Raw genomic sequence first — 27567 nt, forward strand, 5'->3', positions numbered from 1 at the left:
TATCCAAAGCGACTTATATTACACTTTAAACCCATGGCTTTTTCACATTTTGCCCGGGGAGCAATTATGGGTTAGGTGTCTTACTCAGGGACACTTTGACTTGAAACATGGGGCAGGCAGGACTTGAACCACCAACCTTGCGGTTCCCAGCGCACCCGCTCCACCCCCTGCCCCACCTTAAATTAATTTAAATTATCTTATGTCTCTTATCTTATATAAGAACACATTAACCTAAATAAAAGCGACATCTAGACGGTTTTGAGGAAATACAAAATCCTAATCTATAAAACGTGTATGATAATTCCCTTAATTCACAAAGCATTTTTTAAAAAAGAAATCATAATGTAATGTAAATTCAGGAAAGGTTGTAAGTCCCTATCACTCCAGGTTTAACGTTATTAAATCAATTCAAGCTGTTCAAGAGAGAAAGAGATTTCAGAAAATGATGTCTAATATCTTTCTCTTATATCAACTGCCGTGACAAACAAATGTACATACAAAAGAACAACACTATGGGTTCCCTTTTATTCTTAAAATTTTATGTACAAGTGCAACTGATTTTTTTTTTTTAATGTACATTTATCATAGAAATTTTATATACGCAATATTACATTGAACATTTCACAAATTGCACTGTCTTTCACATAGATTCATAAAGCAGTCAACGTCATTCATCATGTCTTAGCAGAAGCTCATTATCGTTGGTTATTGTTCACGTATAAATATTCTAGTGCTTTTTGCATTCTGGGGGAAGGAGAATCACTTTAAAAATTGAGAGGCAGAGATGATCGCCTTCTAGGAGCAGAAGGAACTAGGATCAGAGGAAAGGGGGATAGACATTTGGAGATCAGATCAGTCAACCTGGAACGAATGGATGGAACTCGACATGACCAGAGCTCACCATCACTCTGATGGTTCAAAAGATATTTTCTTGTGAAGAATCAAGGCAGCCAAATCTTACACACATTTTCCAATTTCCTTCTTGTACACTTTTCTTCCATACGAGAATCCATTACACAGATTAATAAATGGCATGTTTATGTAAAAGGTGGATAGGTCCTGTGCACTAACGTGTCACAAACATGGCCAAGTACCCTCTGTTCACGATTTGGAAAGAAGTGTAGTCAATTAGGATATGACAAAGAGGAATACGATAATAGAGAAGAGACAGTTAACTTATAAACACCCCTCAGTATTGAAATGTCTTTCTCATGAAAAAAAAAACAATCTAGAGTAAAAAATATATTTCATACAAAAAAGGCAACTCTTTTGTCAATGGAAGAAACAAGAAGAGCAGCACAGAAACAAAACAAATGTGGTCATCCGTTAAAACAATTTCAAAGTGTTTGTGAAGACTTGAGTGGCATTTGTAAGGGGAGAGGAGGGGGACACTGGAGGAGGTGTTGCAGAGATTTTGGTGACGGTCAACGACGGCCCGCTCTCCTCCGTCTTTCTCTCTCCACCCCCTCGTGTGAGAGCTGGACAGTCCCTCTATGAGCTGCAGCCGTGGAGCAGCAGGGCAGCCTGGGTGCCTGAGTGTGACCATGATTGTGTCCATCAGCCTTGGTCTCCAATGTCGTTATCCACTGGGGGTGGGACGTTGGGCATTACTGGGGTGCCAGCTCCTGCTGTAAGGTAACCTGCTACTCCTGGACCTACGGGTGACAGGAGCATAGACACGATTCAGACCAGGCGTTACTACGTCGGATAGCTGGAGTGCTAGTGGGGAGCAACAAGGATGAACTAAACAAAGACCCATCAACTACTGTACGTGTGGAGGACTGATCACTACACGGACCACGCTGCTCATTTCAACTTCCGAGGGCATTTCTGTTAGTTCATGAAACTGGACTGTGATAAGTAGCAGTTGGTGAATGGAGATGAAGATTAAATAATTGTTAGCAGATTTTAAAGATGGAGAGATGGAAATGGAAAATGAAGTGTGGAATAAGGATGGTGGTAAAGGAGCGAGGAATGGCAGTAGGAGCGAGGTCAACGTCTACCTGCATCAGAGCAAGAGAGAGGAGGGCTGGGAGGACCCAGCTTAGGAGTCTAGAGCCCTCCTCGCAGTGGGCTACTGGCAGCCAGGAGAGAAGGAGTGGATACCCCTGAGGAGGAAACGTGGATGAGGACAAAGAGGAAGGGAAAGGCAGAGCCAGGAAGTTATAGGACGTGGAGACAGAAAGGGTCTCTGGGTTCAAGCACAAGTGAGGAGTCAGCAACGAGGTGGTTTTAGGATAAAGCAAAGCATTAAGATTGAAGACAAAGGCACACAAGACGTACCTAGGAAACACTGACAGCCAAACATTCAACAGTTTTGCTAAATGTCAGGTTTTGTGATGCCAGGTGTTAATAACTTACCTGTCAGGTAACCTGCGGTCTGAGACTCGGAGATGAAGAGGTCGTGTTTCTGGTCTTTGAAGGCACTCCACACTGAAGACTTTGCAAGAATCTCATTAACCTGCAAAACGTTTTAAACAGCAGAATGATGTCATTTTTAACGATAAGGGTACCGACTATTTAGTGGCTTGAATTGATAATCCTGCCGGTCATGTATTCTGATCGTACCTGCTCTCCGTACTGCAGACTGCGAGTCATGGACTTGAGAGCCTTTACGATCTGGGCTTTAGTAGCTGAAGGGTTGTCTAATGTCTCCAGGCCGATTCCTTCTAACAGCTTCAGGAGATACGGGACCAGCTCCACTCTGAGAGCCTGTTCAGTTTAGCAATGAATGATTATTATTAATTATTCATTTTATATGATCTTCAAGCATGATGGGTAATAAGTAATAAAGGGGACAGTTTACCTGGGCCACTAGTTCCGTCTGCTCTTTCTGGAACATGCGGTTGAGAGCTTCACAAGCCAACCCGGCCATGTCGGCGCGAGATCTCATCCCAGTCATGAGGGGGCCGATAGTTTCCAGAGCAGACATGGAGCGCACGCACAGCTAGACGAAAGAACAATTCCAGTGTGTCATTGTGCAGAAAGGTGGCCGCTGCTCAATAAATTGTTTGTTGGTAAATCTTAAGAAGACAACATGAAACTATGAATATTCAAAATACATGAAGTCTGGTGCCTTCAGGTGATTGCGTGTGTGTGAGTGATTGGCTACTCACCTCGTTGTCTGACAGCACGTGGATGAGCCGGATGGCGCTCTTGGGCACTGCGTTGTTCTTGTGGTTGAGTGCTGCCAGGACACGAGGCAGGTGACCCAGAGGAGGGACCTGGTCGGCCAGCTGGCTCTGTGAGCTGAACAGGCAGACCGCCGCCGTGCAGACCGTCTCCAGGGCCTCACCCTGCAGGACATCACAGGGAGTTGAGTTCAAACGAACTGGACCAAAAAAAAATTCTATGCCTGTTTGGATTTCTCTGCAAGGACGCTCACATTGGGGTTGTTTTTCTCCAGCAGCTCCGTCAGGGTCTCTAGAAGAGAGACCAAGAACTCTCGCGGCTTTCGAAGCACCCATCCTGGCTGAGCAATAAAGATGCGCAAGAAGACGCCACCGACTTCTAGTTCGCCCTGTCCTGCTCCATAAGCCACCGTGAAGTCCTCCGGCAACTGAGAAGACAAAGACATTAAAATCCCACACAACATATTCACATTACTGCTGTTTTTGGTTTATTTTCAACGCTTATATTGTGTTGAAACGTACTTTCCAGTTCACATCAGGATTATCCTTCTGCTGCTTAAAGTGCCTAAAAAAATAAGACCGTTAGGACACTAATTCAAACTACTCTGTGTAGTTTGAATTATACTCTGCTCATGTCATACTCAAGCATCATCTCCCGGACAGTAGTGGACACCGTCTCCCTGGAGCTGTCATTCCAGATGAGCTCAGGGTTCTCGTGCGTTCCCTCGAATATGTGCACGGCTGCTTCCGCGTTGTCTCTCATGGCGTCCATGAAGACGCCAGGAAGGAAACGGATTAGCGTTAGACGCACCTGGCAGAGATAGAGATGTAAGTCGAGGCACCATAACCCATGGAGGACATTTATCTTTTCAATTATTTTATTTATATCTGTCGAGACTGACCTTTGGCCCGACCAGCTTGTCTGAGGTCATCTTGGAGAAGAGCTCAGCGGTCTGCGTGCGAACTTGGGGATGTGTGCAGTTACAGAAGAGGTCTAGTAAGTAGATCAGAGCACCTGGGGAACAAATGGATAATCATGAGCATCTGTGTGCATCACAATTCCCAAATATATGGAAAATCAACTGTGGATTTACACTGACCTTTCGCCATAGCCTCTTTCACGATCTTAGTGTTAGAAGTCAGTGCATACAAGGTTTCCAGCACCATTTGCCTGCCTAAATGATGCGCAAAACAGAAACGACACAGCATAGGTTAGAAAAGGCAGCAATGAGCAAGATAATAATGTTTTCTTATAAAGAGTATTTTGTACTTGAGGGGAGTGAGTGCAGCAGCAACAGAAGGTTGGACAACACCAGCGACTCAGAAATGTTGCTCACGCATTCTTGGTTTGACGTCACTGTATTTACAACCTGCAGAGAAAAAACATTACGTGTGAAATGCACAGACACTGAGAATCTTGGTATTATTTAGATATCACGACCAAGAACCTCTACCTCCAAAACTAGCTGCTGTACTCTGCCAGCTCCGTGAACCCGCAACAGAGAAAAGAGCAGTTTGAAATGGCCGATACACTCGGACTCCGAACCTGAAACAACGCGGAAAAGATGACAGCTGTGTGAAGTGAAGACATCTTAAATGAAATGAATCAGGCCAGAAGTGGAGGAAGCAACACATCTTACCGGGGTTGTTCCTGATGACATTGCGGAGAGCCTCTAAAGACATCTCAGCGTAGCGGAGCCTCTCGGCGTGCTGCTGGGACTCTACTTTGTTACTCTGACTCATGGCCAGCAGAGTGTGCAGGTACTGGGCCTGGGAGCCTACGTAGTCCAGAAGACTTGCTGCAAAGGCTTTGGGGTACTAACAAAATTATAGCATTTAAAGCTCAATCATTGTTGCAAAAATACAATAATATGGGTATTTAGTGATCGCTTATGTCAACATCACAACTACTGTATGAGGAATATGGCCATTTCAAGAGTCTAATACAGACTGATGAGTAGCAGAAAACAATTGACCTTTAAATCTGTCGATATGAACACAGAGGGGGCCACTTTGTGTCTTCTGTTGCACGGTTTATTAATGCAGTAGCAGGCCTTGGTAGCTGAGCGGAGGTAAGCGGTTGCCGTGGCAACAGAATGGCAGTATGTCCTGTTACTCACCTCAAGAGGAAAAGTCGGTTGCTCATTGTAGACCCGCACAAAGATCTCCCCAACTATCAGCTCTTTGCTGTGATCAGTGAACAAAAACTCGGCACCGAAGCTTTTATCATTCTCCCCCTGTAAAGACACCACAGACAGAACGCATCAAGAACTCATGTTTGCTCCAGACATAGCTGATCACTAATGGCAATATACTGATGGATGATTTTGTGTTATTCATACCCTCTTGATGTTTCCCTCCTGTTGACCCTCCAGGAACTCGAGCAGCTCGGCTCTGGTTCCATTGTTCCAGATCAAGTAGGGGTTCTCCGAGTTGCTATTCAGCAGCTTCAAGACCTAAAAACGCACAACAAGGCCCTCAGCTTGACGTTGTGGTTTATGTAAAAAGATGTAAAAAAAATAAGAATCTTGAAACGACCGTCCCCAAGTCTGCCTGCTCAACATACCACAGCAGGGGATCCTGTTCCCAGCTTCCGGGAGATGTAAGGCGTCAGCATGGCCGCTAAGCTCTTTCGGATGGTGGGGTTCTCCGGAGGCGTGCCCTCAATGCCGTTGGTCTCTGACACAGGATTGTTGCCGTCTGGTGCAGGTGGTGTCTGGGCGTAGCCTCCCAGACGGCTGAGAGCGAGCAGGCTGAGCTTGGCCAGGCTGTTTGCCACCTCCTGCTGGTTTGTGTCCTGGCTGGCCTGCACGCCGCTCTCCTCCAGAGTGTAGTCGTAGTTGAAGAGGTGGACCAGCAGGTGCCAGAGGACACCAGCGTGGTACAGATGGGTCTGTAGGAAAAAATCCACGGCGAAGGAGCTCACGCACTGCACTGCCAGGGTGGCTGTTTTTGGGAGACCCTGAGAGGAGGCGGGGGAGAGAAAAACAGGAAGCTGTCGGTCTGTCGCATTTAAATACTAAAATAAGAAATAGATATTGGGACCAAAAGAGTGACCGTCTCAAAGAATCTCTTCAGTTTGTAATTCATTCCATACATATAATATACACATACACACCAAAAGAAAATTATATATATTTTTCAACGCAGCGTATTTTTTTTCTCACAAATAATCACAGTGAGGATGGAAAATTGTTGTATTTTAGACAGAAAACAAGATTAAAACAAACATGGTTGTTTCTCACCTTTCCGTAGAACAAGATGTGACAAAGGTCTCTGATGATGCTGGGAAGTTCGATGATCTTTTCCCTGCATTCCTCAAACTGGGCTGCTACACTGTAGCACTTACAGACGTGCCCGCACACCTTTCATGTATTGAGAAAAAAAAAGAAAAAAGGAAGTGCTTTAGAAAAAGTTTTAAAACGGCATTCCTCTCTCTGCAGGTCAATAAAGACGTATTTTACCTGCACAGCCATGTCATCAGGTTTGCTGGATGCAGTTAAAACAGCAACACACCGAGAAAGAGCCTCCAGCAGCACCTGATAAAATACAGGAAACCGTCACTTATGCAGTCAAAGCACAGTGCACAAGCCCACATAGTAGACGGACAGCGGTTTCACGAGGACTGCTTGATGTCAGAGGATTTCGGGAGGTCGCTCGCACCTCGATGCCGTTGTCACGGCGCAGCTCCTCTGCATTGAGAGCCGAGCAGTTGACGGTGTGGAAGGCGAGCTCAGCGGCAGCAGGGAGGAGAGGGGAGGTTTTGGAGAAGAGGAGCTCATCCTCGGTTTCCATTGTGATGGTCTTGATGAGCATTGGGTACCCCGCATATTTGTAAGGTCCCAGTTCTGTTGCAGACAAAGAGGAGGAGGAATAGCAGCATTAGTTGAAGGTTATTATAGTGTTAATTCTGTACACACACACACACAATAGCTAATAACTCATTTTTATTCAAATTCACTCAGAAGAAATGGGCCTGAACTAACTTCTGCCATAAAGTTTAGGTATAAGGAACAACAACAAAAAGGAAAGACGGTCAACGTCCTCCGTACCTTCTTTGTGTCGGTTGAACAGGATGCTCTGTGCTTTGAGGATGAGGATGATGTTCTCTGGATCCGGGCCGTCCAGGATTCGGGCAGACTTTGTACAAAGGAACTCGTAGGCTTTATTGACTTTCTCGAACATGTCCTGAGAAATACATGTAGAAATTAAATCGGTCCATGAATATATGAAATGCAAGCCCTTACATACATGTATCAGTAATGATGTAACATACCCTGCCCTCTGGGTTCTTGTCTGGATGGTACTTTTGCGCCAGTCTGAAGTAAGCTTTCCTGATTTTACTCTCCTCGTGCCTGAAGACATAGATCCCATAATGTATTCAGTTCTTCTGTCTGAATCCACATTATCCAACTACAACATCCACACAAATTGCCCTCATGTGTATTTAGGAACAAAATGAAGCGATAGAAAGGCCACTCACTGCCCCTGTCCTTTGGGGAGGTTGAGGACTTCGTATGCATCATCTACGGACATGGAGGGAGGCTTTTTCTCCACCTCCCTCTTCCAGGCTTCAAGGGTGTCTTTTAGCAGCTTCACCTGCAGGAATAATGGAGGTGGATCACAATTTCAAAGGCGCTTGTATTAGAAGCAAGAAGGAAGGAAGGAAGTAACAGCTTGGGTATACAGAGACAAACGAAAAGAGTCATACAGCGTCTCGAATGGGCCAGTTGGGGAAGCGGATGGTGTCACATAGATGTCTGAGGTAGTAGATGTTGCAGAAGAGCTCGTTGTCCAGCTGAGGGAAGCTGACCACGGGGATGGGGCAGTACTGGTAGAGGGCCCGCGTGTTGCTCTGCAGCCTGGGGCTGAAGTCAGCGATGTGGGCGGCAATCTTCTCGATCATCATCCGCCTGAAACGGAGGATTCAAACACAATCTATTTAAGTTTCTACAGACCACATGCTGCTGTTCTAAATATCTCCGTAAGGACGTGACGGTGACTAACGCCTACCTCATCTCGCTGCTCCAAATGGCCTCCGGCGTGTCAAACTCTCCGAGGAATATTTCCGAGAAGCGCTCAGCCTCGTAGTTCTCCAGATAACACACCATGGCTTCAGGCAGCACCGGTCCCAGAACACTACGCTGCACTATGTCCTGACCTTTAGACTGGGGAGAAGCCACAACAGACGGGCGTTAATATCAAAAAAGGAGTTTAGGATCATAGTATACGATGTGTTAATTTTTAAGTAAAAAAAATTTACCTCCTCTGATTTGAAGGCTTGTTTCAGATGTGTGTACTTCAGGAACCTTTAAAAAAAACCACAGGAATGTCTTCCAGGTCAATATAGATATTTCAAGGTACTTGTTTTTCCCTCTACTTGAAACCCAAGTTCTCCTCTGAGGATAACTATATCATGTTTCCAAAAAAAGGCTTGTGTGTGTTTTCACCTTGCTACAGGAAGCACGTTGGAGCCTGTGTACATCATGATGAAGAAGAAGATCCCAGTTAAATAGAGGCGCTGCAAATTAGGATTGTCCTGCATCACCAGATACAGAACGTTAGCCACCTTTTCCACCAGTATGGGGTCAAAGGTCAGCAGCAGCTGGAGGAAAAAATAGAAACGGAAAGGTGATCAACATGTTGTCTAACTCGGCAATTCACCAAAGTGCATGTGACAACCATGGTGTCGACAAAAAAAAGAATTGTGTATTTACCTGGACAATGTGAGGGAGGCAAGCATTGTCGCTGATCATCCTCTTGATTTTAGGTAAAGGACGGATAATGGCATTGTCTTGGTCCCTGAATAAAAAGTAGATTGACCACAGATCACACACACTTTACTGAATAATATCATGGCACCGCGTGGACGAGAGGTATTTTCTGCTCTGCCCACCTGCTGGGGTAATAGGAGCACATGGTGATGAGCATGTTAAGGATTAGTGTAGCCAGGTCGGACTCGTTCATCACTGCCTGTCCAGTGGCCAGGAGGCACCATTTTAGCTGGGGAATGGCCTGCAGGGGGCGCCAGCCATCCATCCCCTGAGCCCAGCAGCGTGTCTTTGCAGTCAGGACACCTGTGCTCCAAAATTCCTGCATCTGGAGAGGGAAAGGCAAAAACGTGACACTCAGGTAGTGCTGCAACCGACGGAAGGAGGCCGATAGAACAACAAGTGGGAAAGTGATACAATCTCTTAAGCTGCATAGTCTAGATAACATCAGATGACGTTAACCTATGCAATTTATCTCAGTAAAAGCAGTTATTAGATTCAGCAGTATATTACATTACAAGATAATTCTTATTCTCGATTTCATACATTCGATAAGCTGATTTTACATTGATATAAGCTGGTTAGTTTCCCCTGTAGCCATTTCCACTGACACTGATCACATTCCTCGATGCCCTGTTGTGCATTCTCAGGCTGTGCTTGACATTTTAAGATCATGTACCTCCTCATAACTGAAAGGTCCTCTTCTTTCTTTGTCTGCGTTACCAAAGTACCACTCTTTCTCGCTCTCCCTCTTCATGTCTGGGGACGCCTCCAGCACGTTGCTCTGTGGAAATAAATGAGACCCTGTTTGACACTCCCGACAGATTCATTAGGATTTTCACACCAGGGTCGGCATCTGATTAAATGTCATCAATGGCTATCTCATAAAGGCTGCAACATCTAGTGTTATGTGATATTAGATCAAATCAATAGAGCAATTATTTTCACAATTTATAACACAAATAGCCATGTCTTTACCTGCAGGGGCACAGTAGCTCTGTTGGTGTGCAGATGAGCCATAGTGAGCAGATCCACCAATATACGGACTCCATTCGAGTCCATCACATCCTTCACATTTTTCTAAAAAAACAAAAATGAATCATCACTGAAGAAACATTGTTTCAATTTAGAGGCACTGCTGATCATCTTACCTTGTTGAGAATGAGTTTGTTGAGGAAGATGATGAGTCTGTCTCTTTCTAGTTTGTCTGTACACTGTAACAACATAACGAGTATTTAGGATGAATCAAAAGCCATGTCAACATGAGATCCTGCAGTAAGAGCTTGTACTCACTCGGTCCAGCATGCCCACGATGTATTTTGTGTCTGTGAAGGGGCCAATCTCCTCGTAGCACTTCCCGTAGACTATAGCGAGCGCCTGCAGGCACAGGCACTTCATCGAGACTTTGGGTGTAAGCAGAAAGCGATGGTAGAGTTCATTGAAGAACTCATATCTAAGAGCAGAGAGAGAGGGAAGCGGGATTCATTGTTTCTGATTCACTAAAGCTTCATGTTAGCGCTGCTGGTTGGCTTAATGTTTTGTAGTCTTACGATCTCTTGATGGCATTCGATTCGTCATTTTCATCTTCCTCAAGCAGCAGACGCAGGTAATAATCCCCAATCTTTATCTCATCGGAAAGGCACTCATATTTCACCTGCGAACAGGAACAGAATCGTTGCCTACAGTATATGTATATGCTTTAGAAGTAACTCAAGTTTACAATATATTAGTATTGGCTAAAGTGTTAAATAGTCCAGCTGAGCACAAACCTCAAACTCTTGGTGGTTCCAGGAGATGACGGTGGCACTGCCGAGCTCGCGGTCGACGCTGAAGGCGCGCATCTCCCCCTCCAGAGCGTCTCGCAGCTCCTCCCTCGTCCTCAGGTTCCAGATGAGGTTGGACCGTGCGTGGTCCAGCTGGAATCTTGAGAAGACCAAAGCAAGTTAGGGTTGTTCAAAAAATATATGGTTTAACAGCCTGTTGCATGACACATGTCGTTCCTACTATTTCACAAATGTAAGAAATGCACCAGCTAATGCAAGTAGCACAAAGAGCCAAACCCCTAAACAACCTGGGCTCGACCCTCACTCCCAATATAAGTGAAATCAGGATGATGTAATGGAGTCAACAGAGATCAGCCATGACATACCTGTAGTAGAAAAGTTCCCAGTTGACTTCAATCTTTATTCTCTGCCGTCTCTTCCGTAGGATGACAGGCTTTTGATTCGGATTCTAAAATCAAGGGAAATATTTACAGCTTAGAGGAGTTGCTTCAAGTCAACCATTATTATTTTAAAAAAAAAAAGTTCTTATAGAGCTTATGACATGAAGAGAGTTGTAGTTAAAATGGCAACAAGAACATTATTATAAGGATAAGACGACCAGAAATGAAATAAATGGCACCATTATGGAGAGAGGGGGAACACAAATGGTTAACACCAAAAGCCCAACATTTAGGACAAAAAACAAATATCATAAAACGAACATGGAAAACTTTGTTATGAAACACAGACACCAAAGTGGGATCCCAAAATTGGATGTGTTAAATAATTCTTTCTGGGCGAGAGAGGTCATAGTAGTGTGTCAAGAGAATATTGCTACTGAAGCGTCTTTTTGTTTCTACAAAGAAATCAGGTAAATGTCATGCTTTAAAAAGAGGGTGTGAGTGAAACGTTCAACAGGCTAAACAGGGAGTACGGCAGAGGTCCTTCCCTTTATGTTCATTGGACTCATGTCTCACTAAAAGCGTTCATTATTTACAGATTACACAACAGGTACCCTGAACATGTCCTCTATTGACAGCAGGACAAGCAAACATGTTCTAATCTGCACATTTATTGTCTAATATATATATATATGTACAATGTATTATTGATTCTTCTTTTCCTGCATCTATTTGACACCTATCACTCGTAAGAAGAGAACAGTTCATCGCCCGGCTGAATTCAAATAAACACACCCAATATGTCACATGAAGATTGAAAAAAATAGTTTTGTGGAGAGAAAAGAAATGGAAAGAAAACAGCATGGATCCCATTGGTCAGTCCTACTTACCAGGTTATTTCTGTCCTGCTGCATTGTTTGACAGCAGAGAAACCACATAAGACAAGGGGAGGGTGGGGCAGACACAACACAGAGAGGTTATTGTTCCTCAAACAGATTCAACGAAACAAAGGGTCTAAGGTCACCAGAATGTATCATACTAAGACTGACTCAGTCATCATTTATTAGCGGACTGTTAAAATTATGGATTTACTTGATGCTATCAACAAATATACAGAGCATGTGCTGTAAGAGAACATTAGGGAATGTCCAGTGAAAGCAAGCCAATTAAAATATGTTGTTGATCAGCTTTTTTGAGACGTTCAAAACAAAAGTGAGGAAAAGGAAAGGAAGTGGGGTTATTTTCAGGTAAAGAGGATTCAGAGGCTTTAGCATTATTTGAGTATATTTGACTTCAGCTTTGCAGAAACATCAAAGAGCAGACAGGAAAGTCAGACACTGAAACTCAACCCGGCCGGCACACTCTGCTTCAGACTGACACACCAATTCACCTTGAAGCCCCTCACATTGACCATGTGCAATTAGAGAGCTGTTCTATTAAAAGGAAGTGTACGTTGAATTAAAATATCAAGGTCACATTCAAACAAGCCTGTAATGGAAAATACATATATGCACACAAGCGGAACGGCCGATATGCAAGGCACCAAAAAAAAAAAACATACGTAATTGTAGCTTGACATCTAGCGTTTACCCGAAGCTAGGCAGCGTCAGAGCTCACGCCGCCCTGCATGCAAAATAAACAGCAGCAGCTGAAAAAGTGTGTTACTGAGTTTTCCTCGCAGGCTGCAGCGTCAGCAGCGGGATGCGATAGTTAGAGACACCAGAGCAGACAGCAGCAGCAGCAGCAGCTTGTGTGATAGACAACAGGGCAATCGGGCCCTCAGTATCTTTACAAGATAAATATATCCTCACCTCCTTCTGGGCTATGCCCATTTTATCCCTCCAGTGCATCAACACGATATCGGTCTTCTCCTTGGCAAACTTCTCCACCTCTTTGGCTGCTTTGCCGGCTATCCGCTGCCATTCGGGCACCTTGGTTCGATTTAGCTGGTCCTGTGGGAAACAAAATATAAAACAACTGCTGACGGCTGATTCTTTCTTTCTCCGATTCCGATCTACTTTCTTATCGAGCCATTTGTGCACTTTGCAAAAAAATACAGATGTGGCGCGAGCGCCTCTGCAGATACCTGGGCAAGTTTCAAGTTGTCGCGGATGTGCATTCGATCCATATCTTTCTCAGGGACTGGATCGGGGCTGTCCAGGTAAGCCAGCAGGCCTGTTGGCTGAGAGCGGACGAGACATAACGAAATGGGGTGAGACATAAAATGTCTCATAAAATGTCTCAACCCATTAAAACAGGGCGGCTCCGCTGCCAGAGAGCAGCATTGACCAAAGTCAGAAATGGGCTGATTTCTAGACCTACCAGTATCCTTTTCAGAAGGTTCATGGCAACCGGGTTTTCCGCCGTCCAGAGTCCCACCAGGTGACGACTCAGCTGCCTGAGACATTTTGTGAGTTGTTTGTTAGAGAACACATATTCTTGTTCATCCCCTGTAGAAACTTAAGCCGTCTACCATGACAGACAGTGAGTGTTTTCCTTACTTAAGCATTAACTAGCTGCTGCTGCAATCAACAAATCCAAAGCATTGTGTGTGTGTGTGTGTTTGTGTGTGTGGGCTTATTGCGGTTGGACCTGTTGGTAAGCATCCGCTGGTCAGCGCTGATCGTGAACAGAGAAGTATGCAGATGCCGCGGAAGAGCCCCTTCACTCAAGGCCAGGTCCTGCATCTTGGTGGCTATTTCCTTGTCTCCTTCCTACAATTAAAAAAAAAAAAAAAAGAGTCAAAACACAGATTTGTAATCTGCATTAAGCAGAAAGACATTCCTGGAATAATTATTCTTTACACTGTAACCAGCCTAACCCGCAGAGAGCTTACCTCAATGATGGCCTTCATCACCAAGCCTGCCCCCTTCACTATCGCCATTGAGGGATGCTAAAGATGGCGACAACATAATTGAACACACAGGCAGCTACTGAATGTACATGATGTAATTGTAATTAGGCAGTAAAGGTTCATTTCACATGAATCCACTACCTGGAAGAGTTTGAACAAGGTGCGTCCATCACAGGCAACCATCTCCAGCAGCATGTCAAACTGTTGCCCCTCGGTGGTTTCACTGTAGGGGGCGCAGAGTGCAAACGTCAAGAAGTCCAGTAAGGAGCTGATGACCAGAGCTCCTGTTCCGTGGTCCTGAAAAAAAAATGAGGATGTTGATTAAACTAAACAACTTTGGTCCTTCTGACGTTAACAAACTCTGCACCCAGATTTCTGACAGTAAAAAGAACTGTACCACATTAGTGATGAATTTTTCAAGGAGGTTCTCCAGGAACTTCTTGGAGGACAGCAGAGAGGCTTTGTTCAGCTGCTCCTGCCGCAGGTCATAATCATCGTGCATCGGCTGCAAAGAAGCGCAAAAAGAAAATCTCATCTCAACGTAGAAGAACTCCCTGATAAATGGTTTGTAGGTTTGTGCATTTGGCTGATAAGGCAGATATTTAGGGGGTACTTACACACATAAGAGCACAGAGCATGTCCACAGCGGCATGTGTCACACTGTTGTTGTTCCTTTTTAAAGCTTTGACTGTCTTCACGCCCAACTTCTCCCTGAACCTGGAACACACAAACATTCACAGATTTACCAACACCACCAAACCACCGTGCCTTGAAAACAACGATGATCATAAACCACAAAAAACACAACATAATATAAACAATACAAACAAAGTGTTATTTAAAAGAGGTCTGGGGTTGGATACACAAAGAATTCATTGCTTCAGAAGTGGCTTGTTGTTTCTTTTGCTCAAAGGATGTCACATCTTCTCCTGAACTGAACCACGATATAAAAAGGGATTTCCCTTAAGGACGGAAATAAACCATTGATGTGTTTATAGTGATCCGTGTCTTACGGTTGTGTGAGGGAAACACCAGGCTACTCTGGCAATGAATCCTACAGGAAAACCAATTCTCATTGCAAGAACAACCAATAAACAGTAAATACAGTTCCTCTCATACATCTCAGTGACCCGAAAAGTCTGTGGCGTTCTTAAATATTGTAATGGGCAGAAATATAAAGGGTAGGATGAGCAAAGCAGATAGCGGGGGAGAGAGACAAAGGCAATAAAAAAAATAAAGAGTATGAGATGTTCGAGAGAGGAAGGTCAAGACGAATCGAGGCAGACAGCTCGACCGAACACAAAGAAGTGACATAACCTCGCTTCTGAAGTGTCCGTCTAAAAGCCTGCGATTAAAGCAGAACAAAGATAAAAGAGGAGAAGGTCGATGGACTGACAGCAAAGACAGACTTTGGAAGAGCGCAAGAAGGATAAGACATAGCGAGACGGGCAAAAGGGCAGACTGAGATGTATGGATTCATATTTACGTTGCATCTGTGACTCCAGACCCTTGACCAGACCTTGGAATGACAGAGCATGCCTGTTACCAGCAGCTCAATAGAAAGTACACTTGAAAGAAACAAAAGTAGGAGGATACAATGGCACTACTGGTGCATTCTTACTTCGGCAGCTGGGTAAAGGCTTGGAAGCCGGCCTTGGAGGCCACCAAGCGTCGGATGGCCTGGAAATGGCTCTCCAGCTCGGCGTTCAGGGCCGGCAGCTCGAGCTCCTGGGACAGAAGAGCCAGGATGGCATTGTTGATGAGCTTCTCTTTGTTCTCAGAGAAGAGGCCCTGAGGAGAACAGAGAGAGACAGGGGGGGGGGGGGAATTAGTGGGAATTCTGCTCTGGTCGATGGACATAAATAACTTGGATTGAACGCACTCACGTCTTGGGTTACAGCGTGCAGCACGCCGCTGTAGGAGATGTTCGCGTTGAATCTGAACACCGCGTCTGCAAAGTTTCCATCTGAGCAAAGGAAGCAGGGATGGAAGAATTAAACAAGGCAACATCCAGGTATCAAGAACAATAACAACGCCTTTAGTCTCAGGCTGAAACTCACTAGGAGGTGCTGCCAGGAATTTGAGGTGCAAACTCTCCACCTCCTCGTCCACGGGCATGCTCAGTAGGCCCCATCTCTGCCCTCGCTGTGTGGGGGCCATTTTGACGCACACGTCCCTGTTGCCTGATGCCCGGACGCCATCGAGCAGGCTGGCCAACAGGGAGTCCCTACAAACGCACACAGCAACAGACTCGGCTTAAACGCAGCACAAACCAACAGCAGGAACACGGTAACAAGAGAGTGTGAAGGCTGTGCAGCAGACTGGTGCACACGAGCACATTACTCATCATGTAAATGAGGTGACTACAGGAAAAAAAGGCCAATGAGAACATTTAATAAACCCACAGGGCCTGTAGTGTGTCTACCTTTCTGTGGAGGAAAACTTTCTGATTTGACCTCGGATGAATTCAACTGTAAACACCTGAGGGTTGTCTACGTCACAGATGAGGGCAAATACCTGAAGGGGGACGACACAAGGGGACAAGAGCGGGGAAGAGAGATAAAAAAGGAGGATGGGAGGGAAAAGTTTATTCAAAAGACTAAAGCGGTTTACTTGCAGTGATGAAGTTCATACCCAACGAAACAAAGACAGACAGTTCAAGTAGCATCTGTCTTCAGAGGAGAGGAGTACAACCCGACATTTCGGACTGTTCGGACAAGACAGTTGTTGATGACTTGTGTGCTCACCTCTCCGAAGGGTTTGATGGTGACTATGTTGTATGAAGCAGGGTCTCTCTCCACTAGACAAGTCTCTGTCAGGGCCAGAATGCGCTTGACAGGCTCCTGAGGACGGAGAGAGGTGAGTCATTACTCAGTCTACACTTCCACTCCTACCAGTCCCTTATACCGCTACTGCTGAACTAAAAGTTCCCTCTGGATGAATAAAGTTTGGCCATATCTTATTAAATACATATATGTACTTCAAGAGAGACATAAAAAAAGACAGCAACCGCAAACCATGCAAGGAACAAGGAGAAGCCACTCTCACCGCGTGTCGAGGGGTGATCTTCTGCACCACGAACTCAGCCAGTGAAGTGATGCTCTCGTCCGAGCTGTACTTCCCCAGCCGGTCCGTCACAAAATCCTCAAAGGTCAGCGCCTCCTTCCTCAGCCGCAGCGTGATACCGATATAGTTCCCAGCGTGCTCTATGGCGCTACGGATGATGTCATCCCGGTGCTCCGAGGCAAACAGGTGCTGGGAGAAAAGAAGAAAAAAAGGGGGAAAGGAAATGTTATAATCACACATTTACACATACTGTTGTCTTGGCAATAAGGATGCACAGTTACTCTATGAGCGCGTACCAGCCTGCCGAAGCCCCCTGAAAGGATGCAGAATCCTCCCTGGTAATCAGAGACCTCGACGAATCCCTCCACGTTTCGGTAGTCGTAGGAACACACGACACGATTGGTGTGCGGGTCGATCTGGTCGATGCCGCCCGGGGTCACCTCTAAACTCACCGGCTTGCGCGTGTCACTCCAGTGGTGCTTGTAGCAGTTGTAACGCTGCGTGCAAACGTGGGGAAAGACGTTGGTGTCACCACGCTGGCAAACATTTACTTAAATAAATCATTTTCTTCTTTATAGATCTCATTACTTACCCTGCCAGTTATTTTACCCTCTGAAAACTCTGTTCTATATCTCTGTGAATAAGAAGAATAAACATTACATTACATTTTAGCATTACATTTAAGAGTTTACGTACACAGCTAGCTCTTAAATAGTCCTGTTTGACACAAAGTGTGGTCTTTAATGAGTTCTGGGGGGGAAAATACACCTTCTCATTCTCCTCAGCACAATCTATCTATTTCTTCACGTCAACAAATCTCTCTGCTGATTCATGTTTGTGATAAACACCTATTGGGAGTCAAAGGGCTGAGATTTGCTCGCGCTGCATTCCGAAACAGCGCAATCGGACATAAAGTGACTTTGCTGCGATTTTCTTAAAAAGACAACAGAGCAAAATGTGCAGCTGTGACGCCAGCGGACCGCTCGGAATGATGAATACGAAGTGGCGAGTTTGTTCTCACCAGAGCTTCCGTGAGCAGCTCGGTCCGGTGCTCGGTGGAGAACTTGAGTGTCTCGGACTTCTTGCCGCTGCCTTTGCGGAATGTGAGGTTGAACTCGGTTCCCTGACCTTTTCCTACCGGGCCGATGCCGCAGATGTCCCCATAAGGCCACTGGTACAGAGGACAGTGACAGCAGAGAGGGAGAAACACATCGTTAAGAGTCCCACGCAAGCAGTTTGATCACGGAATAAGATTTATTTATCAAATATTTATGCATGAATGCAATAAAAGATAAACATATGGATTTGAAACAGTGTTAATGTTATTTTTTCTACACTTTAATCAGTGAAAGGACTCGGCGGTACCGTGTGTTTCTTAGAGATGCACAAGACGTTTCATCTTTTAGCAGAAAGAGCAATGTGAATCAGATGGACTTTAAATGGTCACACGTAACAAAGCGCCCTTGAGGCGCCGATAGCTGCTGCGACCAGGAGGCTCCTGAGCGACACTGACCTGATTCGTTACTTCCAGCGTGGTCGGGTTGTAAGTGGTGATGCCATGCGTCCCCACCGAGAAGACTCGCTTGTACCTGGAACAGAAGAGATGGGGATTGGGTGAGTCACAATCGTGGCGCACACACGGCAGAAACACCCACGACAGCGCAGGCGGTCACACGTCGTGAGCTGTGAAGGTCGGGGAACAGGCTGAATGTGCGGCCATCGGAACAGGTGACATCACTAGGGACCCAGTTGATGAACAATATCGTCCTTATTACAGGTGTATTAACCCAGGTTATAGACACTTTTGAGGGAATGGTTGATACAATAGATTATGATAATGATCAGTAACTGTCACTTTCAAAGCTGCGATAGGATCAGCTGAACTAAACCTCATGCACACGCAGCCTTAATCCTCACCATGAACTACCGAAATGTGATACTGATACCGAGGAGGTTACTTTGCATGAATCCACCACTGTGTGTGTGTGTGTGTGTGTGGGGGGGACTCATTGTGCGTTAGCGGTTTGTTAATGACTCACTCTTTAATTCTGACAACCACACACACACACACACTTGTTCATCGCAACGGCTGTGAGAGGGGCTCGCTCACACAGTAGGAAGGAAGTGTGAAACTCAATTTTGCCAACGTTTCTGTTACGCCGAGTGTGAGAGAGTGTGTGTGTGTGTTCTGAGGCAGGCATGTCTGTGTGTGCGCTTGATTGCCGTGTGGTTTGCAAACACATTTTTGCCCAATATATACTATTCAGCCTGTCGTCTGATCTTGAACATGGATCCTTTGCGGGTTTTGGTTGTGTAAATAAAAGTTTAGTGAAGTTTCTAGATTTTGGGAACATTGAATCTAGCGGTTTATTTGCATCTGGTGAAGACGCACGTTCATGAACGTACAACGCGTTCTTGTGGCCGTATCAGGCTGCGCACTGAACATGCTGACTAGGCGCCTTTCTCTCTCTAGCACATCCTCTAGGGGCCTGCACAACATTAAGAGGTCGGAAGTTACAAACCAGTCCCATCCTAAAACAGTAAGTAACGGTATTAAAACAGAAGTAAAATTGAGAGCTTACTTCTGCATAATGCATTCAGACTTGAGTGTGTGTGACTAAACGTAAATAGACTGGTCAGGCAGGGGCCCGAGGCCTCCGTGGAATATCAGGTACAAGCACATCCCAGTCAGTTATTCCTGTTTCATAATTATACAAATGCCACATCCTTTATTGCTGCCATTAGAAAGCCTCTTCAAATATACGTGTTGTGTCCAAGCCATCTGTGCAAAACAATGAGGTTTGCCTTTTCCCCATTTTCCAATATCTGGTGCCAAGTGGCTGGTTTAACTTTGGGTCGGCACAAATTCAGTTCATTATTAATTATCTGTGGAATTAAATTTAAATGAAAGTGAATTAGTACATTAATTATAACATGTAGACAGACCAATTTAAATAAATTCACCGCAGGTCCTTTATGCTTTAGCTACAACAAATCACTAACAGCTGACATTACTGCTCAGCATTTTACAACTCGTGCTGCGGTGGTTCAGATTTCATACAAATGATATGAAAATCAAGCAGACTTTGAAGCGCGGTATGTTTGGCAGCACCGTGTCTGCTTATAATCATGTGGTTTGATCGACGCAAATAACCCACAATCGTAATGTTAATGTTGATTTTGAAACCAACATGATAGCAGGAAAACATCCACATTCACAGAGTACATAAAAATGGTCATTTTTGGTCCAGTTTAATCCACAGAGATGTTGTCATATTCAGTTGTACTGTACCGGTTGTGTTTTTTTTCCACACGAAGGGATTTCAAAATGTATCACATTAAGCAACTTCCTGTGTCTGACTAACAACTGCTGCTCCTCTAAAGAAAACTGCCCAAAGAAGAAGACTTAGCTGGAGATTCGTTTGACCACATGAAAAGCTCAAACCACACAGGATACTCGGCTGTCTTCTACAAACACCGGATCTCAGAGAGCTAGAGTGTTCTGGAGGGTGAGCGAAGTGTGAAAAACACCCTAAACAATGTTGGAAACAACAAAAAAGATACTATGAAAGTAAATAAACAATATATAGTTACAGTACATCCTATGTAGTGGTTTGTAAAACGGCTAATGTTGGAAAAATTGGAAAATTTAAGGAATTCAAACAAGATTGCATATTTGCAAAAAGTGCTGCCTGAAAACCCAGAAACGACAAAACACACTGAAGCAAACAATGTGTTAAAAATTGTGAAATTGTCCTTTATAGGGAGACAAATCGAACACTACAAGCTGGAGTCACAAGACTTGAATTAACCACGATCATGAGCTCAGAAGAGCTGCTGCACTGAAGCAAAACAGTTAAGAGCTGCCGTCATTTTAAGTCTGAGGAACGAGCAGCTGAAGTGATCTTCAAAACTGTCAGAAATAATCGCAATCAACTAAGAAACATTGGTTTCAGACAGCAACAGACTACAAAGCAACATCGTATAATCACAGATTTTTTAAATTCCTCTTTAACTACCCGCAGAACAGAGGAACAATACTCTCCCCGTCTGCTGACCAATCCGTCGTGCAATCATTATTCATTATTTGAAATCACGATCACAAGCAGACACCTCAATTTTCTACATGCAGTTTTAGTCAAACTGGATCTTTTTAAAATTTGCACTTGACACAAAGCATCCAGAGTAAGACATCCTCCACTCAAGGTGAGCCTCTCGAGAAGTGACGCTGAATACTCTTTAACATGGTCACAATTTGATTTTTTAATAAATGACCACGATTTGTGTCGCTGAATGAGGTATCATAATGGTGATTGAGTCCCACAGATGATCGTATTACGATACTGCAGCATTATTGACTCAGCGTCTGTGCCGACATTTCTTGAATAAAATGCTCAATTGATAAAATTTCCTTCTGCAGCTTCAATTTAAAAGCATTTAAGTGGCTAAGTTCACTTGTACATGAGGTAGTCATAGGAAATGTCATTTAACACTCTGTCCCCAAAATGCGCTGTCTAATGAATAGTATTGGCTGAACATGGTCTGTGCATTAAGCCCACTTCTACTTCTACTTCACTGTTTTATAGGAAGGAAGTATTGAAGTTTTGCATATATTATTCAGTAGGTGGACAGTATGACTTAAAAAGGCATTTGACATTTTATCTGCAACGCCCACAATATCGGAGGATGGTGCGAAGCGAGTTGAAAGAGGATATCCCAACATGACGCTTTCTCTTTCTATTCGCTCATTCAAGCTCTGTCTTTCCCTTTTCATTCAGCAGACAGACAACGCAGGATTACTGAATCGCTTCGGACGCATTCATACGAGCCTGCGGTCAAAATGTGAAACCCTGGTTGTCAGCATTCGTACACTTATGTCTGCACTCGTAGTTTAACCTTCACTGAACAATCCCAGCACGACATTATAAAGACGTTTATAATGTTAAAGACGTTTTTTGACCTCGGGGCTGGATTCAGGTCAGTTGACATGTGGCGACTTGACTGTCCACGACACGTACATCCGCCTCCAACGGACACTTCAGGAAGCATTAGCGGGATGAAGCTCTGATGAAGGCTAATGCTCCGCAGCCCTGCTTAAGTTACCAGAGTCAATGGCAGGCCTTAATGGCACCGAGACATTTAGAAAGCAGGTATCGGTAATGTGATCCCACTGGCTCTCTGCTCAGACTTGTCCATGCTTTAGCCTGAGCTATCGATCGATAACATGAAAACAGACGCGCTTTGCAGGAGACGGTCGAGGACACTTGTCCATCTGTGTTCACAGCGAGTCTAATTTTCCTGCATTTTACTCTTTTAATTTATCCATCACTACGTGTCCACATGAGGTCAATATGACGACAGCTTCACCGGACACAGACTGTACACACATGAGTGAACCATGATGAAAATAAACAAGATCTGAATATATATATCTGTGCAAAGTGGAAATCAACTTTAAGCTTTAAATGGAAGTTAACGCACAGGAAATTAGGCATCCTGTGAAAACCACTGCACCAACATATAAGTGCACATTACTGTTGTCCTTCCTCATGATGCATCTGATGAATCTTGCTAAAGACTGTTGTTCACTGCAGTTATCTGTGACTTTGGGTTACATTCCACAAGAATGTGGCCTGACCTCGCTATGATAAGGAAGTCAACACAATGGAAGTACTGAGTCAGGATTTCCCATAGCTGTCTATAAAAGGTGACAAAAGGAAAGAGTTCAGGCAAATATCGTTTTGTAAACCTCTATAAAAAAGAGTGCCCAATGCAAGCAGCCCTGCCATCTGATCAGTGGTTGTTGTGAAGGGATAAAGAAAAGGTTGTGGGCCTTACTTTCCCCTCCAGGAGTGTTTGGTGGTGTAGAAACATGCCATGTCTTTGTTTTCTTTGATGACATTCATCTTTTCACAGGACCTGAAGAACAGAACAAATGTTATGATTAGGATCAACACTTAAGCCCGGCTACATTCAGATAATAACTAGGTGGAAGACCTTCAGTTGAACATTGCTTTAGAAGAAATGTTATATTGATAACCAAAGGATCTCCATGTCTTGGTTAAGGTCAGCTCTATAGGAAGTTAGCAAACAACCGGCACCTTCACAGGCCATTACTACGTCAAGTTTAGGCAACGCACATTGCAATGTACCGCAGCACACACTTCACACAACGGTTCAACATTTGGCAGCTGGAAGGGACGGACTCCCATCAGACACTGTCTCGGCTTCTGAAGTAACGCAGAGTAAACAGCGATTATCCGGCGACCGATCATTCCCATCTCTGCACGACCAACGGATTCTTCGTCGGCATCGTTGGCTCGGCTGTGAGCCGTCGCATCAACACGGCTGGTAGCACGTGACTCAATTCTTTTGACGAAAGCTCCCTCTTGACAGCCACACTCTCGCCTTCACGTGTGCACATCCACTGGCTCACTGAAGTGAGGCACGCCTAGGGAACCACTGGAAAACAGCCTGCTCAGCAAAACAGAGAGGAGGTAAAGGTCTTTCATTCCAGTCTTATATCACAGCCACTCAAAAAACACACACACACAACAGCGCACCAGCCGAGTATGTGTCAATAAAGTCTGGTGCAAAGCCAGAGTGGCCCATCGATTGCTTTAGATAAACAGGGGTCAGGACATGTCTTGACCACTACTAGATGCTCTTAAACCTGGACAATAGCTCAAGTAGGATCCTTGAATTTGTCACTTAATACAAATAGTTTACTTTTCCAACTAAGACAAACCCAACAAAGAGACAAAGAATGCGTAGTGTGGTTAAGATTGATAGGTTTTGATGTATAGCTTCCTATCCCGACTGCAGTATTCTGCTGGCGACTGCACTGTGACAAGGGGAACCTTGTGTCAGCACTCTGGCAGGATCCTGGAAAAAATCACACTCCTGTTTTCCTTCCTCTCAGTTTTAGAGTGCGACTGAAACAGGGATCAGAAAAATGGCCTCAAACGATGGAAAACCATCGTTGCCAGTTGCCTGGTGTTCAGCGAGGTCCGGACACAAATTGACAGCTACTTTCAGGGGCAACAGCATTGGACGAGGATCCTTAAAATTTTTTGCCAGAATCGACTTATTAATTATTGATGCCTGTGCTAGAGAAGCCAAGTTTTGCTTCCACACTTTTTTCAAGCAGTCATTCATTGCGCTGCATAATGAATCTAATCCCAGGCGGGGGGTTGATGGAATGAACAATAGGGTATGTTAGCAGCAAGCAGTGCACAGCGTCATCTTTACAGCCACCGGGGATGTGCACTTTTTTTTTTTTTTTAAAGGCATCGCTGGGTTGAGAGACGCTGCGGTGACTTGTCAAAAAAAAGAAAACCATGGCAGATTCCAGGACTGGGTCATGTGATGAGCCCTCCCACCTCTTCCCACTTGTATGCAGATGAATAGGAAATAATCCAAGGCCCGTCCTTGACAGAGTTGAGTCAACAAGAAAGAAAAAATGCAGAACAGTGGAGAAAATGTAAACGGAAGCAGGCCCAAAGCACACAACATTTCCATAATAACCTGCTCCAAACAGGTCCCACTACTTTAGTAGTAGGATTGTGCAAAAACTCTAAATGGGGCCTATTTGAACAAATTAAACTGAGCACATTGCAGGTGAGGTGGCGACTAACTAGATTACAGCCACAGGTTGTATCAGGTATACACTTGATACAATGTGACCAGAACTTTCGCTTTGCCTATTTATGACCGTCCGGTCAAAAGATAATTTGCCATTGCATCATTATATGGCCCTAACCATTTCCTGCCTATTGAGTTAAAAAGCTTAACTGAACTGACCACACAATAAAAGCAAATGCTTATAAACAGGGCACCTCTGAATAAATCAAATATTGTAGAGAATTCGGCCATACACAGGAACACACTAAAGGCATTTTCTGACGTGGTGCAATGGCCCTTCTGTAGTTGCCAATTACATAACACGCAATCTCTCCGGCCACTTTAAGGTCGGGCACAGACTCTCCCTCCTTTTACAAGGTTCCTTAATGAGATTTTTTTAATGTTTAAAAAACCTACACGCTTTTTCCTGCGTGACAACGGATGCACAAATTGACGTTGCACACGCAACGCGCGGCCATAGCTCATGCTGATTGTTAAATCCACCCGAGGATGGACGCCGGGGTCTCGACGTGTCAAGTCAAATCCACGACAAGCGGTATTAACGTTACCTGGCTCGCAAAGCGCTTAGCCAAATTGTGCTTCGCTGCCGAGGGGCCTAGGCGGTCAACGGAGGCTAAAAACAAGCACGACAGCCCGGCTAACGCGATGCGGACCCCGCCGCCGCTCCTCCTAACCAAGAATAACAGACACGGACGGACACGTTATCAGCGTGTGTTTGCCAAACGTAACAATATAAAAATGGAGGGGGGGGGGGGGGGGGCTGTGGCAGCCTAATGTTGGGTTAGCCACAAGCTAGCGGCTTTAGATAGCAAAGCGGTCGGGTCTTCGTAGAAGCGCTAGCTAGCTGGTAGCGTTAGCAGCGGGGTTCAATCAAACAAACACGGAGAAGGCAGTGGCAGGTGGTAACGGGCGCGTTTACCTGTGAACTCGCTAACGGGTATAAATCGTAGCCGTACCTCAGCCCCCCCCACCCTCCTCCGAGTGCGGTTGGAGCTTCGCTGTTTTCCCACTCTGATGCTGAAGGTGCTCGGTTACGCCGTATTCCCCCCCCCGACAGGGCTCAGGACGCTGCCATATTCCTCATACCAAGAAGCGTGGCACTGCGCACGCGCGAGGTCTGCCTGTCATGCGGCTGTCAGCTGATTGGTTTGCCGGAACACGGAATCGTCGAGCAGCCGATCCGAGATCAGATTTTCACCAGTGTTGAAATGTACGGACGACTAAAAACAGACCTCGGAACGGCTAATGCTGACAATTATATAGAATCGTCTTTAGGTTTCCATTTGACAGTTTAAAAATTATACAGATTGCACGAAATATATTTTTGTACTAGTCAACCATTGTTATGTTGTAATAGTTACTTTATTAGAATGGACTTAAGTAAGTAAGTGCATTCAACCATAGGGATACAAACTCAGAAGAGCAAGAAACAAGAAAGTGCAACTTCATCAAATAAGCCAATTCACAATTTGCTATAGATAAGAGGCATTATAAGTAATTAAGTGCTACATTTTTTTAGTCTTTTAGTCAAGGTACAGTCTGTAAAGACACGTATAGGGTAATTCAGCCTCAATTGTTATCAATTTTTACTATCATGACTATTATTATTGCTATTTTTATTATTATGAATTTGTTATTGTTTGATATTTTATTATTGCAGGATTCCTCCATTGCTAGCTGGCTTGGTAAAAAGATGCATTGTAGTGCCCTCTAGGGACTCTGTCCCAACAATGCAGCAATGCCTCTGATGTTATAGCAGTTTAGACCAAGTGGGCATAACTATAAATCGAGTTGAGGACAAACATTACCTGGCCACACACACACACACATATACACACAGGTACTGTACATGCACACATTTGTTCCATCCCAATGGTAAAAAACCCAAACAGTTATCATATTTTCCGGTCACATCCTTCTTACTGTACAACAACAACAACTTAGTTCAAATACATCTGTCAACTGCTTATGTTTATGCAGGCAAAGTTTTATTGTAATGTTTTTTTTATTGCTTTATTGTTTATTATATGTGTTATGCATCTCATTCATTGTTTGCTTTGCATACCTTTACTCTTTTGCAATGGCACACATTATTCTACAATCTAATAACTTTAATAAATAAAGTTTTCTATTTGTTCATAGACCAGCTGGAGACATGACATCAACAATTCCATTATTTTGTCTCTGCCACAAGAGCTATTCAAATAATAAAAGTTACCAGCAAAGTCTAAGTGACCAGTGCAGAACAGCAGCAACAACAAACGGGTTTATAACAAAACCTAAGAAGGGTAATATATTACTTGAGCCCTCCAGAATCTGGATTCTGGAATCAGAATTGTAAGTCACTCACCGCGATTGAAGGTAAAGGGGAAACATCTTGGTCTCTGTGGCTGACTGATGTTGCACAGTGAATTTGAGCGGGCAAGCACCAATGGTCACATTTTTAGATATCTGATTAAGTGACTGACCATGTGCTGCCTGTTAGTCTAATTTAATTACAGCAAGAGACGTGAGGGGGAAAAAAATGTTCCCTACTTTTTTTTTTTCATAAGAACTTCCTCAACCAAATCAATAGTGAATAGTAATCTCTTCTTGGCTCGATGACATAACAAGTTAACAATGTAACAGAATGTGTGACCTTTTTACTCTGCTTTCATATTAGTTTATCCAGTGAAAAAGCAACCACGATAGCGTCAATCAGTTAAATGTTTGAATTATATGTATGTGCATATGTATTATAACTGGGTAATTGTATTGCAAATATGCAAATTATTAGTATTGTAAATGTGCGACTCACACAATTATGCTAGTCAGTGTCTGTCAAAGATGCCATCTTGTTTTGACCAGTAGCTTCAACTTGAAAAAATGAATGAACAATGAAATCAAACTGCGGCCAGTTGCTGAGATAGATTCATTCATAAGATGCCACAGGAAAAC

At 44.3% G+C, this 27567-nt stretch overlaps 1 protein-coding gene across 13 annotated transcripts; it reads right to left on the reverse strand.

Annotated features, from left to right (window-relative positions):
• Positions 1-506: 506 nt before the first annotated feature.
• dnajc13 (dnaJ homolog subfamily C member 13) lies at positions 507-27024 on the reverse strand. 13 transcript variants are annotated; one of them, XM_040166730.2, is made up of 58 exons: positions 23127-23504; positions 22825-22905; positions 18500-18575; positions 18008-18157; positions 17579-17620; positions 17283-17483; positions 16969-17175; positions 16668-16763; positions 16346-16437; positions 15981-16147; positions 15807-15886; positions 15542-15711; positions 15407-15439; positions 14538-14637; positions 14318-14425; positions 14062-14217; positions 13903-13959; positions 13659-13780; positions 13389-13464; positions 13153-13248; positions 12878-13018; positions 11957-11974; positions 11052-11134; positions 10672-10825; positions 10453-10556; positions 10196-10355; positions 10054-10116; positions 9881-9982; positions 9582-9686; positions 9028-9230; positions 8849-8933; positions 8582-8736; positions 8395-8440; positions 8145-8299; positions 7843-8044; positions 7615-7730; positions 7408-7486; positions 7184-7319; positions 6795-6979; positions 6596-6670; positions 6377-6496; positions 5698-6093; positions 5474-5587; positions 5252-5368; positions 4772-4949; positions 4586-4677; positions 4402-4501; positions 4232-4306; positions 4034-4146; positions 3773-3942; positions 3654-3696; positions 3386-3559; positions 3117-3296; positions 2807-2947; positions 2569-2712; positions 2362-2461; positions 2004-2108; positions 507-1655 (listed from the first exon to the last, which is right to left on the reverse strand). In XM_040166730.2, the coding sequence occupies exons 1-57, from the start codon at positions 23168-23170 to the stop codon at positions 2053-2055; spliced, it is 6834 nt and encodes a 2277-aa protein (XP_040022664.1). In that variant the 5' UTR covers positions 23171-23504; the 3' UTR covers positions 507-1655; positions 2004-2052. The 13 variants fall into 13 exon arrangements, with proteins under 13 accessions (XP_040022664.1, XP_077952204.1, XP_040022666.1 ...); XM_078096078.1 differs by lacking the exons at positions 2004-2108; positions 23127-23504 and adding an exon at positions 26981-27024; XM_040166732.2 differs by lacking the exons at positions 2004-2108; positions 23127-23504 and adding an exon at positions 25587-25820.
• Between the last annotated feature and the right edge of the window lie 543 nt (positions 27025-27567).

Source organism: Gasterosteus aculeatus, chromosome 21, assembly GCF_964276395.1.
Source record: "Gasterosteus aculeatus chromosome 21, fGasAcu3.hap1.1, whole genome shotgun sequence".
In the NCBI taxonomy this organism is placed as follows: Eukaryota; Metazoa; Chordata; class Actinopteri; order Perciformes; family Gasterosteidae; genus Gasterosteus; species Gasterosteus aculeatus.

Coding starts and splice junctions, on each gene's coding strand:
- dnajc13 (XM_040166728.2), bottom strand. CDS start 23,170: ATGTTGAACCGTTGTGTGAAGTGTGTGCTGCGGTACATTGCAAT. Junction 15,887..15,980: donor ATTCCTGGCAGCACCTCCTA/GTGAGTTTCAGC, acceptor TCCTTTGCTCAG/ATGGAAACTTTGCAGACGCG. Junction 6,980..7,183: donor GTTCAACCGACACAAAGAAG/GTACGGAGGACG, acceptor TGTCTGCAACAG/AACTGGGACCTTACAAATAT.